At 39.8% G+C, this 16,149-nt stretch overlaps 1 protein-coding gene across 1 annotated transcript in view; it reads right to left on the bottom strand.

The window, feature by feature from the left end:
* Positions 1-16,149, bottom strand: part of LOC135085950 (AT-rich interactive domain-containing protein 5B-like) — a 108,661-nt gene that overhangs the window by 16,921 nt on the left and 75,591 nt on the right. Inside the window, exons 4-8 of the mRNA XM_063980733.1 lie at positions 8,564-8,772; positions 6,952-7,141; positions 4,049-4,234; positions 3,154-3,355; positions 1,396-1,519 (exon numbers count right to left, since the gene is read on the bottom strand). Of these exons, the coding sequence (XP_063836803.1) occupies positions 1,396-1,519; positions 3,154-3,355; positions 4,049-4,234; positions 6,952-7,141; positions 8,564-8,772 (911 nt within the window). The remainder of the gene's footprint in view (positions 1-1,395; positions 1,520-3,153; positions 3,356-4,048; positions 4,235-6,951; positions 7,142-8,563; positions 8,773-16,149) is intronic.

The following is a 16,149-nucleotide window of genomic DNA, read 5'->3' as shown; positions in this document are numbered from 1 at the left end:
ATAGAATTCGCTGCCTGCTGCTGTATTTCCTGAACACTATAATCCGGGCGTTTTCAAGGCGAGAGTGAATAGGCACTTACAGGGCAGATATGTACCATCCTAAACTGCATCTCACTTAACACCAGGTGCTATTGAGGTCAAATACCTGCCTTGTCTAGCATAAAAAATAATAATAATAATATCCCTGGACATTATACACTACGCTTGTCTACTCACGGACATTGCCCGCGGGCGGCGTGACCGGAGGGAGCGGCGAGCGTTCGGCGAACGAACGATCAATGTTCGGTTCGCGAGCGAACATCTAAGAAGACGATCCTGACGCACTCTCTTCAACGACTTTGCACTAAACGGTCTCGATATCATTGTAAATTTATACCGAATAGACAATTAATTTTATACTTTATATTATATTTTTATAATTTAAATGTGAAACCTAGTTAAGTTATCATTGTAATTTTATTGAATTGTATTCTGTGGTTGTGCCTTTAAATAAATAAATAAATAAATAAATACAGTCCACTCTTTTCATTTAATAACTTCCACTACACTCACTATCGAAGTAACAACGCTTCTAGTCCCAAATTAAGCAAAGCTTGTACTATGGGTACTAGACAACGGATATAAACATAATTAAATACTTTTTTTTTTGTAAATACATACATATTATACATAGTAACACCCAGCCCCATCACAGAAATTAAAATTCATCATTTCAATTTCTGCCCGGCCGGGAATCGAACCCGGGACCTTTCGGAATAGTAGTCACTCAAGATTATTTATTGGTAGTATCGAGCAGTCTGGAATACATTCTCTCAGCGGTCGCAGGTTTTTATTACTTAAATACACAGATGGCCCGCGCCCCCCTTTAAAAGTCATTGCGCCTCCCTGGGGGAAGCGCCCCCCACTTTGGGAACAAATGCTTTAGAGGATTTGACCTACTAGGGAGGAGGAATCTGTAGGAAGACATACATAATCATCAGGTCATATTTAAAGCTCATAGCAATCTTATAAACTCGAAATGGGATTAAAACCATATTGCCTTTCGCGCGCGGTCATCCGCGAGGCGAGGCGTTTACGTTACAGTACGAATAAGTTTACGTTGCAGTATGGAGTTTCATACAAAGAATACTGACCGGCTCGAGTCGATACAGTTACGACCCGTTTCCAGGTTGATAAGTGTGCTTCGTCTTTAAATCAACAGTTTGAAACCGGTTTGAAATGGTCGCGATATGTGTTCTCTCAACGGAATCTATGGCAGAAACTTAGATGCAACTCAAAAGTAACTAGAAGTTGCAGTTTCGTTGCAATTGCGTTTCACCGTGTGTTCTCCTAAGGTGTTGACTAAATATTTTTTCTTCATTTCTTCCCAATAAATAAACTACAATTCTCCATTACCTTTCATAATGCCTCCTCGCTCTAGCGGGGTGTTCAACGCTAAGAGCTCGCCACAGCTTATGCCTGCAGACCGCCTCGTACCCGCCTCGGGACGTCACCGACTCGTACAGCACTCGGAGAGATACTGGAATGAAGAAACCATCTGTCATCAACATCGGTGGTAAAACAAGCATATAGTTCCAAAATACTGAACTGTCCTATCCATGACATTGACAGTGGGGCGTCCGTCAATACCGGATCGCTGGTTCCGATTTTTGCCATGTTGGAAACCATATAGTTGAACGATGGTAGCGCCCCTCTGTCATTGAGTTTGGTGGGACAGTTCAGCGTGGGTCATCTACAGGGTGGAAACGATAAGTGATCTCACTCGATTATTTCTAAACTATACAAGATATCGAAAAACTGGTTACTGATCCTGAAAGTGCTATACGAGCTCTATCCAACGGTATCAATAATAGGCTACAAAATAAACTGATTCTATCCGAAAATTCAATGTTTCCAGCTTCCATACATTTAGTAAAACCACATAATACTAAAACCTATACAAGATATCCAAAAACTGGTAACTGATCCTGAAAGTGATTCACAAGCTTTATCCAACGGTACCAATAATAAGTTACGAAATAAACTGGATCTATCCGAAACTTCAATGTTTCCAGCCTCCATACATTTAGTACTGCCATAGTCATGGCACTCATGTCTTGATAATATTATACCAAGTAAAGCCTAAAACCAATGTTTTCCATGAATAATTTTAAATAAGAATGCAATTTACGAGTTCAATTTAAGTGTTTATTATTTAAAAAAAAAAACACTTCTAATATTGTGTGGCTGGCATACATTTAGTATGGAGGTTGAAAACATTGAATTTTCTGATAGATCCAGTTAATTCTGTAATCTATTACTTATACCGTTGTACTTATTACTTGTCTAACTCCCGTATTCACAAACGATGCTTGCTCAAGTGAATCAGCAAATCGAACGCACAGCGTTGAATAGAGCTCTGTGATTGGTTCGTGTGACACCCTGTGCGTCCACGCACACTGTGAGACCTCATAGTAATGTTTGTAAATACGGGCGTAAGTCTACCACTACTACTAAGTCGTCGCCATGACAACATTGTTAACAGCTGTGTTTTAGCAGTTGGAGGTAAGATAGCCAGTTCCTCTGTGGTTGAGGATTCTGGATGTAACTCACTTCCACCTTCGGCCTGATGTCACTTCCTTTTTTTTTTCAAGAGATTATTAGTAACATCACAGAACCTTCTCAGCACTTGCCATATGTTTGTCTCGAAGCGCTAGTAGGGCCCAAAAGATAAGGAGACATGTAAAGTGCCCCATAAGGGCTACTTTTCATAAGTGCCACTTGTGGTCTATAAACTGAATAAATTATTTTAATTTTGATTTTTTTTTGATTTTGAATAATAATAAGTTGGTAACATGCCAAATTTCAGCCCGATCCATTCAGTGGTTTGGGCTGTGCGTTGATAGATCACTATGTCAGTCAGTCACCTTTGAGTTATAATATTTAGATTTGTTATTACACAAATTACTAATACTTCCGCTAGCCCCTCGTAATAAACTAAATATGCTTGTATCACGAGTGAGCTCACCACAATACTCGAGCGTTGGCGGGGACCGAACCCGCGTTCCTCGTACCCGTCTTCTTCGTGGATTTATTACATCAATTGTGGATTTATAACTTCGTGGATTTACATAAGCATCAATAAATAATTTGAATTTAATTTAATTTACTCACAGTCTTTCAGCGTATGCCCGTGCATAGACTCGTTCCTCTCCCTATAAAACTGTCTGAGCTGCAGCAAGAAGGCTCTATCCTCGAGGGTGGTGTCTCTCTTCTCCTCTCTCTTTTCCTCTCTCTTGTCCTCTCTCTTGTAGTCGTCCTCGTCGCTGTGCCGGTCCGCTCCGTTGCGGAGGGAAAGACGGCGGGGGGTCGCGACCTGTTATAAGAGGATTATATAATATTAAATAAATAGGATATTTATATAATAGACATTTTATTTTAGAGAAGGTATGTATCTACCTACACAATCAAAATACTAATAAGAAGGATAATAAACAAATAAATGCCCTTCTGACGACAAAAAGCAGGTCGCTTTTTGTCAGAAATTAAGAATACATCGAGACTACCAAAGGCATGTCTCGAAACTGATTTTCAGCGGGGGCTCTCGTTGATCCCTGCTGACGGAGATACTAATAAGAAAAAAAAATTGATATACTCAAGGAAGTCTGGACTCAACTAAAAAGTATTGAAATAGAGCAAACTCTTGCAATCAACCAAAAATAAGTAGACGGCAGTAAATATTATTATATGACAATCTATAGTATCAAACATACTAGCTTACGGGCACACACAGGACACTGGTGTAGATAGCTAAAGAGTTTAAAGTAGGTGATCCAGCACTGTATTAGTACCTAACTAGTGTTAAATTGTAAAAAAATCTAAAACGTTCAAATAACGGTAACATCATTATAGCGAATGAGCTGCTGTCATTGTGGACGACTCCCCGCACTTTTGTGCTAAGTGATGAATTGTATCTTAAAATGAGGCAATATAATGTGAGAAAAAGTTAAATATCTAGTGTTTTAATCATGAGAATAGATCTACTCCTAACAGTAGTACGGATACTCACACTGGGCGTGCTCCTCTGATCGTCCGAGTCGTGCTCCGACGACGGCCGCTCGGGCGAGGGGGTGGGGGACGGGTCGCCGGCGCGGGGGGGGCGGCGGCGGCGCCCGCGCGGCCGGCCCTTCAGCTTCGGCGCGAACTGGTTGCACACGAACTCGTGGCCTTCTAGCTCGGCGTATTCGAATGTGTCCTGGGAGACAAAATTAAAATGTTAAATCGAAATTCCTTTGTTTTCATGGACTATTATATAGTGCTTAGAAATCATCAAATATTAGGTAAAATAAGTGCCCAAGCAACTGCACTCAGGAGGATTTGATGAGTGCTGCTGACAACGCCACTCTTGTGGCGGAGTTTTGGGCTGACACTGTGTAGGTTTGTTGTCGACACGATAAGAACAAGAAGAAGAAGAAAAAGAAGAAATTAGTAAATGCATATAACTCCTCATGGCAATGTGTCCTGGGAGACGAGGATGATCATTATAGCTTCAAGTATCGTCGAAGTATTAGCATGGGATAAAAAGGATAGGTAGGTACCATTTTTATTAAAAGCATATTCGATTTTTTTAAGCATATTATCCGATCAACTGCACGCCGGAGGATTTAATGAATGCTGCTGACAACGCCACTCTTGTAGCGGAGTTTTAGGCTGACACTATGCAGGTTTGTTGTCGACACGATAAGAACAAGAAGAAGAAGAAATTCGTAAATGCATATTATAACTCCTCGTGGCAAGCTTGTGTGGATGCAGGCCCCTATTTCCCACTGGGCACTTTGGGCACATGCCCAGGGCCCCCCGACCTAGGGATCTGCTCAAAAGACCTTTTTCCAGTTGATATAAGATATCCATATCCATAATCCATAACAGCCCCCTTAACCCTTAAGTGCCCAGGGCCCTTTAGGTTAAAGACAACCCTGTGTAGGGGTTCACCACAAGAGACAAGCGGTGGCGGGGATCGAATTCTTGTTCCTATGATCACGAGTCGACCAATTCAACACCTTCACCGTTCGGCTATCGTCGCTTCCTACTACCTACACAGATATTATACACTCGCGAGCAAAAGTATGGAATCACTTACATGAAGTTGTTTCCACGCGAACTTGTGTACTAACGAATTTGTTAGTAACAAAAAAAGTGGCACCATTTTAAAGATTAAACTTTTATCTTTAAATTGATACCAAATTCATTTAAATCACACCAGTATTTAAAAAGATATCCCGGCTGATGTGAAGAAGTAACGAAAAAGACATGTATGAACTGTTTGATACGTCGCGAGTTGCGGCCTATTTACCCCCTATAAAAGCACGCGTTTTCGGATTTTTGCTTTCACACGTTGATTCATACACATCTCCGCTTCTTTTGACACTTTACCCGGGATTCTACACCTTCAGAAGCAGCACAAATCGTTGCACTATTGCAAGAAGGGCTCAGCCAGCGGGCTGTCGCACGTCAGCGCCACATAAGCCAGTCCTGGGTTTCGAAAGTTTTAAGACGCTTTCGGGAGACTGGTGGCTTTATCCCGAGACCAAGTTCTGAACAGCGCCGGCGCACATCGCAGAGGGAAGACCGTTTTTTCATGTCAACCTCTCTATGAAATCGTCATTTGACTGGAATCGACGTCCAGTAAGAGCTCAGAAATGTCCGTAAGATAGCTGTTAGCGAGTAGACAGTTTGTCTAAGACATAAGCAATAGAATTTAACTCCAAAAAGGCCTGCCACAGGCTCGAAACTGACGGCAGGTCACCGATAAGCACGCTTTCAATTTGCTCGTACACATCTCGATGTTAAGTCGAGCAAGCCACCCCCATAAGCCACTGTTTCAGCTAACCAGCACTGCACAAATCGCTCCTCAGGCCGCCTATAAACCCGACCTCTTCGACTGCTGCCCTGCAAACACAGTTTGCATTCATCGGAGAACAGAACTCGCCTCCATTACTCGCCTTCCCATCGAGATGTGTACGAGCAAATTGAAAGGGTGCTTATCGGTGACCTGCCGTCAGTTTCGAGCCTGTGGCAGGCCTTTTTGGAGTCAAATTCTATTGCTTATATCTTAGACGAACTGTCCACTCGCTAACAGCTATCTTACGAACATTTCTGAGCTCTTGATGGACATCGATTCCAGTCAAATGACGATTTCATAGAGAGGTTGACATGAAAAAACGGTCTTCCATCTGCGATGTGCACCGGCGCTGTTCAGAACTTGGTCTCGGGATAAAGCCACCAGTCTCCCGAAAGCGTCTTGAAACTTTCGAAACCCAGGACTGACTTATGTGGCGCTGACGTGCGACAGCCCGCTGGCTGAGCCTTTCTTGCAATAGTGCAACGATTTGTGCTGCTTCTGAAGGTGTAGAATCCCAGGTAAAGTGTCAAAAGAAGCGGAGATGTGTATGAATCAACGTGTGAAAGCAAAAATCTAAAAACGCGTGCTTTTATAGGGGCTAAATAGGCCGCAACTCGCGACGTATCAAACAGTTCATACATGTCTTTTTCGTTACTTCTTCACATCAGCCGGGATATCTTTTTAAATACTGGTGTGATTTAAATGAATTTGGTATCAATTTAAAGATAAAAGTTTAATCTTTAAAATGGTGCTACTTTTTTTGTTACTAACAAATTCGTTAGTACACAAGTTCGCGTGGAAACAACTTCATGTAAGTGATTCCATAGTTTTGCTCGCGAGTGTATTTGATTTATCTACTGTGCTACCTACCTACCTATTGCCATGGATGTTACTTTTTCTACGAGGATGGGTTTGCGGAGCCACTGATATCAAATTTGGTGGTGTGAGCAGTGCCAGGGTACAGGATGCAGATTAGTAGAAATGACTGATTGAAGATAATATGACTATTTTTCAAGGGCGCAGTCAAAAGCTTGCACCAGCGTATAATACCAGTTATAGCACTGACGTACCTTGCAGTAAAGGATCCTGGTGTTATGCGTGGGCGCGGCGTACCCTCCCAACGCGGCGACCAGCGAGTCTCTCAGCCAGTCGCCCTGCACGCCCTCCAGTCGAGAGAGTAGCGCTCTGTACCGGCAGTACCGGGGGTAGGAGAACACTACCACGCCTGGGCTGTCTGGGTCCACTGTAATAGAATAAACACTTGTGATGAAACGACCCAATAAATATTTTAAGACAATAAAAAATAAATCGTACCGAAGAAGCGCAAAAAACGGTTCCTAGCCCTTTTTTGCGCTTCTTCGGTAAGCTTTTCTTCCTAGGAAAAGCCTACCCTGGAAATGGTGCCCCTCCACATCACTCAGAGCCCCCTACCGCCATTCACAAGCTGAGTAGGTAGGTATGTATCCTTAGATTGACTTACCAATAGAATTTTTCTCCTTCTCAACATCGCTGAAGTCCAGCTTAGTGTGGTGTAAGGAGGCCGTGTGTCGAGGGTCAGCAGGGGGGGCACAGGTGCCCCTCCACACCACTCAGAACCCCCTACCGCCATTCCCAAGCTAAGCAGGTCATAATACATCTAGAGTGACTTACCAATAGAATTCTTTTCTTTCTCAACATCGCTTAAATCCAGCTTAGTGTGGTTTAAGGGGGCCGTGTGATGGGGGTCCGCAGGGGGGCACAGGCGCCCCTCCACACCGCTAGGAGCCCCCACCGCCGGTCTTCGATATAAACCCAACTCATCAGATTATAAAGTTACTTACCGATGGAATTTTTCTCCTTCTCAACATCGCTGAAGTCCAGTTTAGTGTGGTGTAAGGGGGCCGTGTGTCGAGGGTCCGCAGGGGGGGCACAGGCGCCCCTCCACACCGCTCGGAGCCCCCTGCCGCAAGTTATCGATACAAACCAAACTCAGCAGGATAAAAGTGACTTACCAATAGAATTCTTCTCCTTCTCAACATCGCTGAAGTCCAGCTTAGTATGGTGTAAGGGGGCAGTGTGGTGTAAGGGGGCCGTGTGCCGGAAGCCCACAGGGGGGGCACAGGCGCCCCTCCACACCACTAAGAACCTCCTACCGCCATTCACAAGCTGAGTAGGTTATAAGTATACTTAATTGACTCACCAATAGAATTCTTTTCTTTCTCAACATCGCTTAAATCCAGCTTAGTGTGGTGTAAGGGGGCCGTGTGGCGGGGGTCCACATGGGGGGCACGGGCACCCCTTCACACCACTCAGAACCCCTTACCGCCATTCACAAGCAGAATAGGTTATATGTATCCTTAGATTGACTTACCAATAGAATTTTTCTCCTTCTCAACATCGCTGAAGTCCAGCTTAGTGTGGTGTAAGGGGGCCGTGTGACGTGGGTCCGCAGGGGGGGCACAGGTGCCCCTCCACACCGCTCGGAGCCCCCACCGCCAGCCATTGATTAACTGAGCAAGTCATAATACATCTAGAGTAACTTACCAATAGAATTCTTCTCCTTCTCAACATCGCTGAAGTCCAGCTTAGTGTGGTGTAAGGGAGCCGTGTGTCGAGGGTCCGCAGGGGGGGCACAGGCGCCCCTCCACACCGCTCGGAGCCCCCACCACCATTCATCAGTTAGCTGAGCAGGTTATAAGTGACTTACCAATAGAATTTTTCTCCTTCTCAACATCGCTGAAGTCCAGCTTAGTGTGGTGTAAGGGAGCCGTGTGTCGAGGGTCCGCAGGGGGGGCACAGGCGCCCCTCCACACCGCTCGGAGCCCCCACCGCCAATCTTCGCCGTTACACACCCAGCTGAGCAGGTCATCGGCTCGTAGGACCACTTTCTCGTTGATGGCTAGGACTTCGTCCTGGAAAGATGGAGAGGGAACGTTAGAATAGGACAGGAAGAAAGGGACTTTTATTACAAAAAAGTGAGTTAAAAAAAATCTATACAGTTCAGTCGACTAAAAAGTTCGTGACACCCAAAGTATCAAAAAAAATTTGAGCTACAAGTTTCAAACAAGGCTGTATGTTTCTTCAATAAAGATAATTATGTAAATAAATAAAATAAAAAAACACGTCAACTTTGTGTTGTTTAACTACATTATGTTGCAAGATAAGGAGTTAAGAGCGTTTGAAAATAAAAGAAAGAAAGGCAAGAATCTTTCTTTATTTTAATTTCAAATACAAAATAAAATTTTGATTTGATAAGATTAGATATACAGGGTGTTAGGTATATGGGTATATGAGCCGACACTAGCCCATGTTAACATGGTCATGTAAATGGTATGGTGAAGTCAGAAAATGGATATCTTCATTTTAATTATTTTAATTTTCATACAAATCGGATTTTATAAAATGTATTTTGTATGAAAATTAAAAAAAATAAAATGACAATATCAAATTTCTGACTTCACCATACCATTTATATGCCCATGTTAACATGGGCTAGTATCGGCTCATATACCCATTTACCTAACACCCTGTATAGTTATTTTAACCACAATGTTCAACATTTCTATTAAATTAATTAAATTATAAATATTGGGGGTAAAGAAAAAATTTTTGAGAACCCAAGACCAAAAACGTAACAAAACAAACAGCTACGTTGCTAGGCAACGGCCGAAGCTAGCTCGGCAGATGGCGTTGACTAAAACTTTAGTTCGTTATGAACATAACAGATGGCGCTAAAAGGTACTTTTAGCTTTTATAGTGAAGCACGTGACTAATCTACAAAAGAGATAAAGTAAGTTTGTTTGTAACAAGTAATCTATGCAACTAATGAACCGATTTTTTATTTGTATTATAGGTACACTTATTAAATTAGTTCATCAACATCAGTATCACAATAGTATGTATTTTAAAATATTATGTAAGGTATAGTTCCAAAATACTGAACTGTCCTGTCCATGACATTGACAGTGGGGCGCCACCGTCAATACCGGATCGCTGGTTCTGATTTTTGCCATGTTGGAAACCATAATATGTAGTTGAACAATGGTAGCGCACCCCTGTCATTGAGTTTGGTGGGACAGTTCAGCGTGGGTCATCTATACTCCTCATATGATTACAGTGTTAGGCACCATCTTAATTTAAGTTTGAAACAAACGTCAAAAATCTGTCAAACTCCATACAAAATATACCGGTTATTGTCAGTTATTGTGATAGTTACGGTACGGTTAAAGTAAGTTGGTGTCGTGTAAGTAACATTAATTCGGACGAAACGATGTCGAACAAAAATTATTATTGTCTACTAATACACTGTTTATCCAGGATCCTCGGCCAGTCGGCCTTCTGAAACCCGACCAGTGAAGGTCGCAATCCCGGAGGATAGCTAACTGTCTTCGAACCCGCAACGAATTTAATCAGAAGAATTAAGTTCGACAAGGGCTTGTTCTAAGTCTGCCTGGCTAGCTACCACCATCTTACCGAAGTCTGTCGCCATAACAACAATGTTAACAGCATTGTTGTGTTCCGGCAGTTAGAGGTAAGATAGCCAGTTCCTCCGTGGTTGAGGATTCTGGGTGAAGCTCGCTTCCACCTTCGGCCTGATCGTCACTTACCATCAGGTGAGATGCAGGCCAAGAGCTTCCTCGTTCTGGATATTTTTTTTTTTTTAAAGTACCTACGTACTAAATACATATTATAGAACTCATAAGACTATTTTTATTTCTGCAAGTAGGCTTTTAAAAATCACTTTTACACGTCCCAGTATTAACCCTACCACTGCTTCGGGACAGTAAATGAGCCAGTGCTGAGAAGAAGCAGCGCAAGATACTCAGTCACCATTGTCAGCCTCTTTTTCAAGGGTTTAGTCTTTGAAATACATAGTTTTAAATATTGATGCGAGCTAGAAATTTCTAAGGCTACGTTTTAGCCAAATATTTATGTTATCAAGGACATTAATAACTTCCAATAAATTAATAGTAATTTTGTAGGTTTCCTGATTCAGAAAATCCTAACATTTTTTTTAATTACACTTTGTTCTTTGATGTAAATGAAAATGTTTGTTCTCTGTCTGTTACGCTTTCAAGCCTAAACCACTGAACCGATTTTGATGAAATGTAGTATAGAGAGATAGTTGAGTCCCGGGAAAGGACATAAAATAGTTTTTACTTTTTATCCCGGTTTTTTAAACAGGGACAAATTAGTCCCGGGAAAGACAAAATATTTTTTACTTTTTATCCCGGTTTTTGAAACAGTGACGCGCGAATGAAAGTTTTTCTGTGACAGACGAATTTTCACGCGGGTGAAGTCGCGGTCAAAAGATAGTTTAATTCAAAATATCTAATAAAGTAAAATTAGCATACTGATATTAAAAGAATGGACACACAATCCTGAATACTGAAACTATACCAGAAATGAGCGGAAATGTGCGAAGCCAGGGCACTGATATAGTATTATTTTTGTCTGGAACGACTTATTCCTAAAATCCACGCGGGCAGAAGCGAAATTATTGAACAGGGGGCGGTGGGGGCACAGGGGGGGATTAAGGGACATTATTTTTATTAAATGGATGTTTTTTTTAGCTATAATCAAATTACTAACTAAATAACTCAAAGGTGACTAACTGACTGAATGACATAGTGATCTATCAACGCACAGCCCAAACCACTGGACGGATCGGGCTGAAATTTTCATGGCAGGTAGATGTTATGACGTAGGCATCCGCTAAGAAGGGATTTTACGAAACTCCACCCCTAACGGGATCCACGTGTACGAAGCCGCGGGCGGCAGCTAGTTATGTATATTAATGCTAATTTAGCTGTCTATTGTTATCTTTTCACAGCTGAATATTTTTTGATAAATTTTGACCGATTTTAATTACTTTTAAGGTTTTTAAAAAAGAAAATTCTGTTGGGACAGTTTGACCTTAAAATTAAAGTTAAATAAATGTGTCTGTAACAATTATTCATTTGTATTCTTTTTCCAATATTTCTAGAAGTCCAAAGAAAGTTAATAATACAAAGCTATAAAAACTCAATTAAGCACTCCATTTTTCTATTTCCTATCCAAGTAAAACATAAATACAGAACATTTTGAAGCTTAGATGATTTTTAACTGAAGAATAACTATGGAACATTGACAGATTAATGGGAAATAAGTCAAAATGACAAGTTTATGTTTTAGTTAAAAAAATATCTGACGATTGAAAAATAAACCCTAATTTGAACCTTAAAAAATTATCCACCCTTAATCCGGCCCTGCTTCATTCTAAAAGGTGGTGGGGGTAGAACTAAAATTGCTTTCAAATAAGTAACCAACCCCTGGGGATTATTCTGTGCTTGCGGCGCGATCTCGTAACCATATCAAATCAAATCAAATCAAATCAAATCAAATTTCTTTATTTGCGTAATTCCAGGTACATAAGTGGTCTTACATTTTTAAATTGAATTACAAGTCATAATATTATAATAGATTTTTTTTTATGTGACAGGAGGCAAACTTTTATTATTGAGTAATTAATATGATAATACAATATTTAATTTAAATTCAAATTCAATTACTATATGTACTTGTAAAATTGCAAACTCAACTTTAAGGCTGAGTTCCGCCACATAACTTTGACCGTAACTATGACGATAACCGGTGTTTTTTGTATGGAGTTTGACAGATTTTTGACGTTTGTCAAAGTTAAAGTAGGATGGTGCAACCCAGCCTTAAAGTTTAAAATGTAACTAAGTACTTACCTATATTTTATGTTACAAAATTAAACTGTTTTGCACTTTAATATTCGTTTAAAAAAATTATAAGTAACATACGAGTAAGTACGTAAGAAATCCTAAAAATACCCTTTATATTTCGTTAAAATACATTTTTGCTTTTTAGTGGTTGGAGACGGTTGTAACACTTTGTCAGAAACATTTTTTTATTTTACGTTTTTAAGTTGCTTTTTTTGTCTTAAAAAAGGCTTTCCCGCCAGAATACGGCTGCCAATTTATGGGAGCCATTCAGCTCAGATGTTTTAAACTAATTTGCCCTTTCGTAATACATAAACGATTCCTAAATTACAAGAAAGACACGTGGTTTCGTCTGTAATTGATTAACACAAACCTTAGTGGTTTCCTGAATGCTGTCAAAACAATTTTTGTCTGTAATTCTTTTTATTTGGTAAATAAATGAAAAAAAAAAGTACATAATTGTTAAAATGCTCTATTTATTCATCTATAAAAGCGAAAGGTCACTGATTGACTGACTGACTCATGCACTCATCACGAAATCTCAAAAACTACAAGTGCTAGGAGTCTCAAATTTTGCAAGTTTCCTTTTAGAACGTAGGTGCTCACTAAGAACGGATCTTACGAAACTACACCCCTAAGGGGGTAAAACGGGATCCACGCGTACGAAATGGATGTTTGCTACTCTTTCACGTAAAAACTACTGAATGGATTTTGATAAAACAGTATTATTCTTTATAACCCAGAATAACATAGGCTATAATTTATGACAATCAGTGACAAACTAAATTTTACGCGGGTGAAGCCGCGGCGCGGGCAAAAACTAGTAATAATAATAAATTGGTAGATTTCTAATAAACTTGAATAATCAAATCAACTCAAACGAAACCGCGATATATTACTACAGTGACTATACCATTAACTATAACTTAAGCACCTTAAAACTATAGTTTTCGTGAAAAAACATACCTCGTACAAGGATAGATGTATTAACAATTAAATTTAACACACGGCCGATGTGTGTGTGAAGGTAAACTGGTATAGGGTGTTCTAAAAAACGCGTTTTTTGCGCCAAAGTGCTTTTTGAAAGCCTATTTGCAAAAAAAAAATAGTTTTATGAGTTTTAGTAGACGGCAAAGTAAGTTTTTTTTTTAATGCAGAACAAGGCAGGTATTTGACTACAATCGCACCTGCTGTTAAGTGGGATGCAGTCTAGGATGGTACATATCTGCCCTGTAAGCTAAGTTAATGTAGCTAGATGTTAATATAATATTGGTTCGTGTGTAGGAATAATATGAGAGGTCGCAGGTTTGATCCCAAAACAATACAAATATTTTAAACTAGTAATAGTAGTAATTATTAACATGGCACTAGATGACGCCATGTAAAGTAGGTACACAAATTATTATTAAATTAAATTGGTGGAATCTACATTATTATTCGTGGTTATTATTTGACAATTTCAGATATTACTGGGATTTCTTTATTTTTTTAGGAATTTGTATTGCACAAATTAGTAAGTTAATTCCTCGTACCTACTAAGCTAAAATATTATGCTCGTGTTAAAAGTTGTCTCACCACAATAGTCGAATTTGAATGTTCTTTGTAATGTAGTCGCGTACACTATTATAAAGAGGATAGATTTGACCTCAGATCATAGAAAGAGAATAGATATGAAGTCGCGCGTAACTACAACGAGAACCAGTGTCCCCACATTTCCCCCACCACAGCTCCCACACACACATTCAACTGTGTAAAAACAAAGCGACTGAGAGTCTACGACAACATGTGCAACCGGCTTAAAAGTGCTGTGATTGGCCAGAAGGCGTGCCTTATGGCCAATCAATGGCCGCGTGACGTGACGCACACTTTGAAAAAAGCAATTAGAGAGAAGAAAGATAAAATGGAGTCGATAAGATATCGATACTTTAAATCCTGGGGGCAAGGCTCGAAATTGGTTTAAAAAATGCTTGTATGAAAACCTTTTTATTATAATACGTTATTATTATGTTCTTTAACGATTTTTGCATAAAGGAGTCAGTTCCATTTTGTATGGACGAAAAACTCAGAATCAATTATTGGGACTAAATGAAGTTACCTTATATTAATTTACCCCAACCAAAGCTCAATGTCGTTATCGATGGAGTATAGAAGTTATAGACTGACAAAGTTTGTATGAAAAGTCATGGGCTTAACCCATGACAAATTCAAATTCAAATTCAAATCTTTATTGCGTACTAAGTGACAATTATTGTAATGGTGGAAATTACATACACATGGGCTTAAGACTTAGTGACCTAGGAGGTATTGCAACAGAGTAGGTGGCTATATACATTCATTATACATAATAATAATATGAGAAGTAACATAATTGCATACTTCGATGCTAAAAAATAACAAAACAAGCAGATTACAAATTAAAGTATCTAGAGACATTTTCGGTGGTCAGTAGTTAGATATTCGTTAATTGATCGATTTTTACCAGTATTTACAATATTGGTAATATAATTATTATTTACTTTAATAATAATAACAGGATCACTGTAATTATTATTAACTACTATCGCGCATTAACTTTTTAATTATGGCGAAATTCGTACCGCCTATGTTTATCAAAAATAATGCCTATATTAGGCTTTCAACTAGCTCTTATAGTAATTACATAGTTGACAGTTACTAATCCCTTCTACTATTGTTATTGTTTTTGTAAAAACTTAAAAATCGCAAGCAACTCATGATTTTTTCATTCAAAATTAGAAAATAGAAAATAATAATTTACTTCTATTTATCGATAATAGGAAACCGTATTAGAACACGAGCCCTGCACTATGTTACGACCGGCACATGCGGCCGTACTGTGTATTTTCACGCGTCAGTGGATATCGGAAGAAATAAAATACATTGCGCAGTAGTTACGCATGACATAAAGTGGTTGCTAACTAAATCGTCAATGTACAACGTGTTTGAATTTTTATCACCACTAATTTCGATATCGCAGTAAATGTCACGGCACTGAATTCGTTCGTAAAAATGTTTAGTTTTTTTTATTTATAAGCAAAATACCAATGGATTTGCAATACTTACATGTGGTAAATGACTTCATTGTTCCTGTAGTTCTTCGTTTCACTTATGTTATTGCACGTTACGACGCATTATCCAACAATATCGGAGAACATTTCCTCAGTACGACTGAATCGCGACTAACCTGGCGTCGCGGGCGATGTTCGTTTCTGGGCATATCGCGGAGACACGCGCCACGCCCCCGTTTCACATCTATTCCCTTCTATGATCTGAGGATTTGACTGTTTGTTTATTTTTATTGAATAAGCTCCGACACTGCTGAACCGATTTCGACTGTTTCACCGTTATAATCCTACTATTTTCTGATGAAAATAGACGGTACGAAGTTCGCTGGTCAGCTATAATTGCATTTGGGACGTGTATAAGCGCTTAAGCGCACTGGAAAGGGCCTGAGTACTGAATAACTTTGACTGTACAACCTAGCCTTAGAAATTTTAAAGGCCAATATGTAACCCACTTAATTTTAAGCTGCATGTGTCAAACAAG

Source organism: Ostrinia nubilalis, chromosome 30 (assembly GCF_963855985.1).
Source record: "Ostrinia nubilalis chromosome 30, ilOstNubi1.1, whole genome shotgun sequence".
Classification (NCBI taxonomy): Eukaryota; Metazoa; Arthropoda; class Insecta; order Lepidoptera; family Crambidae; genus Ostrinia; species Ostrinia nubilalis.
The sequence above is the reverse complement of the archived record's forward strand: the minus strand, read 5'-3'. Positions and strand labels throughout refer to the sequence as shown.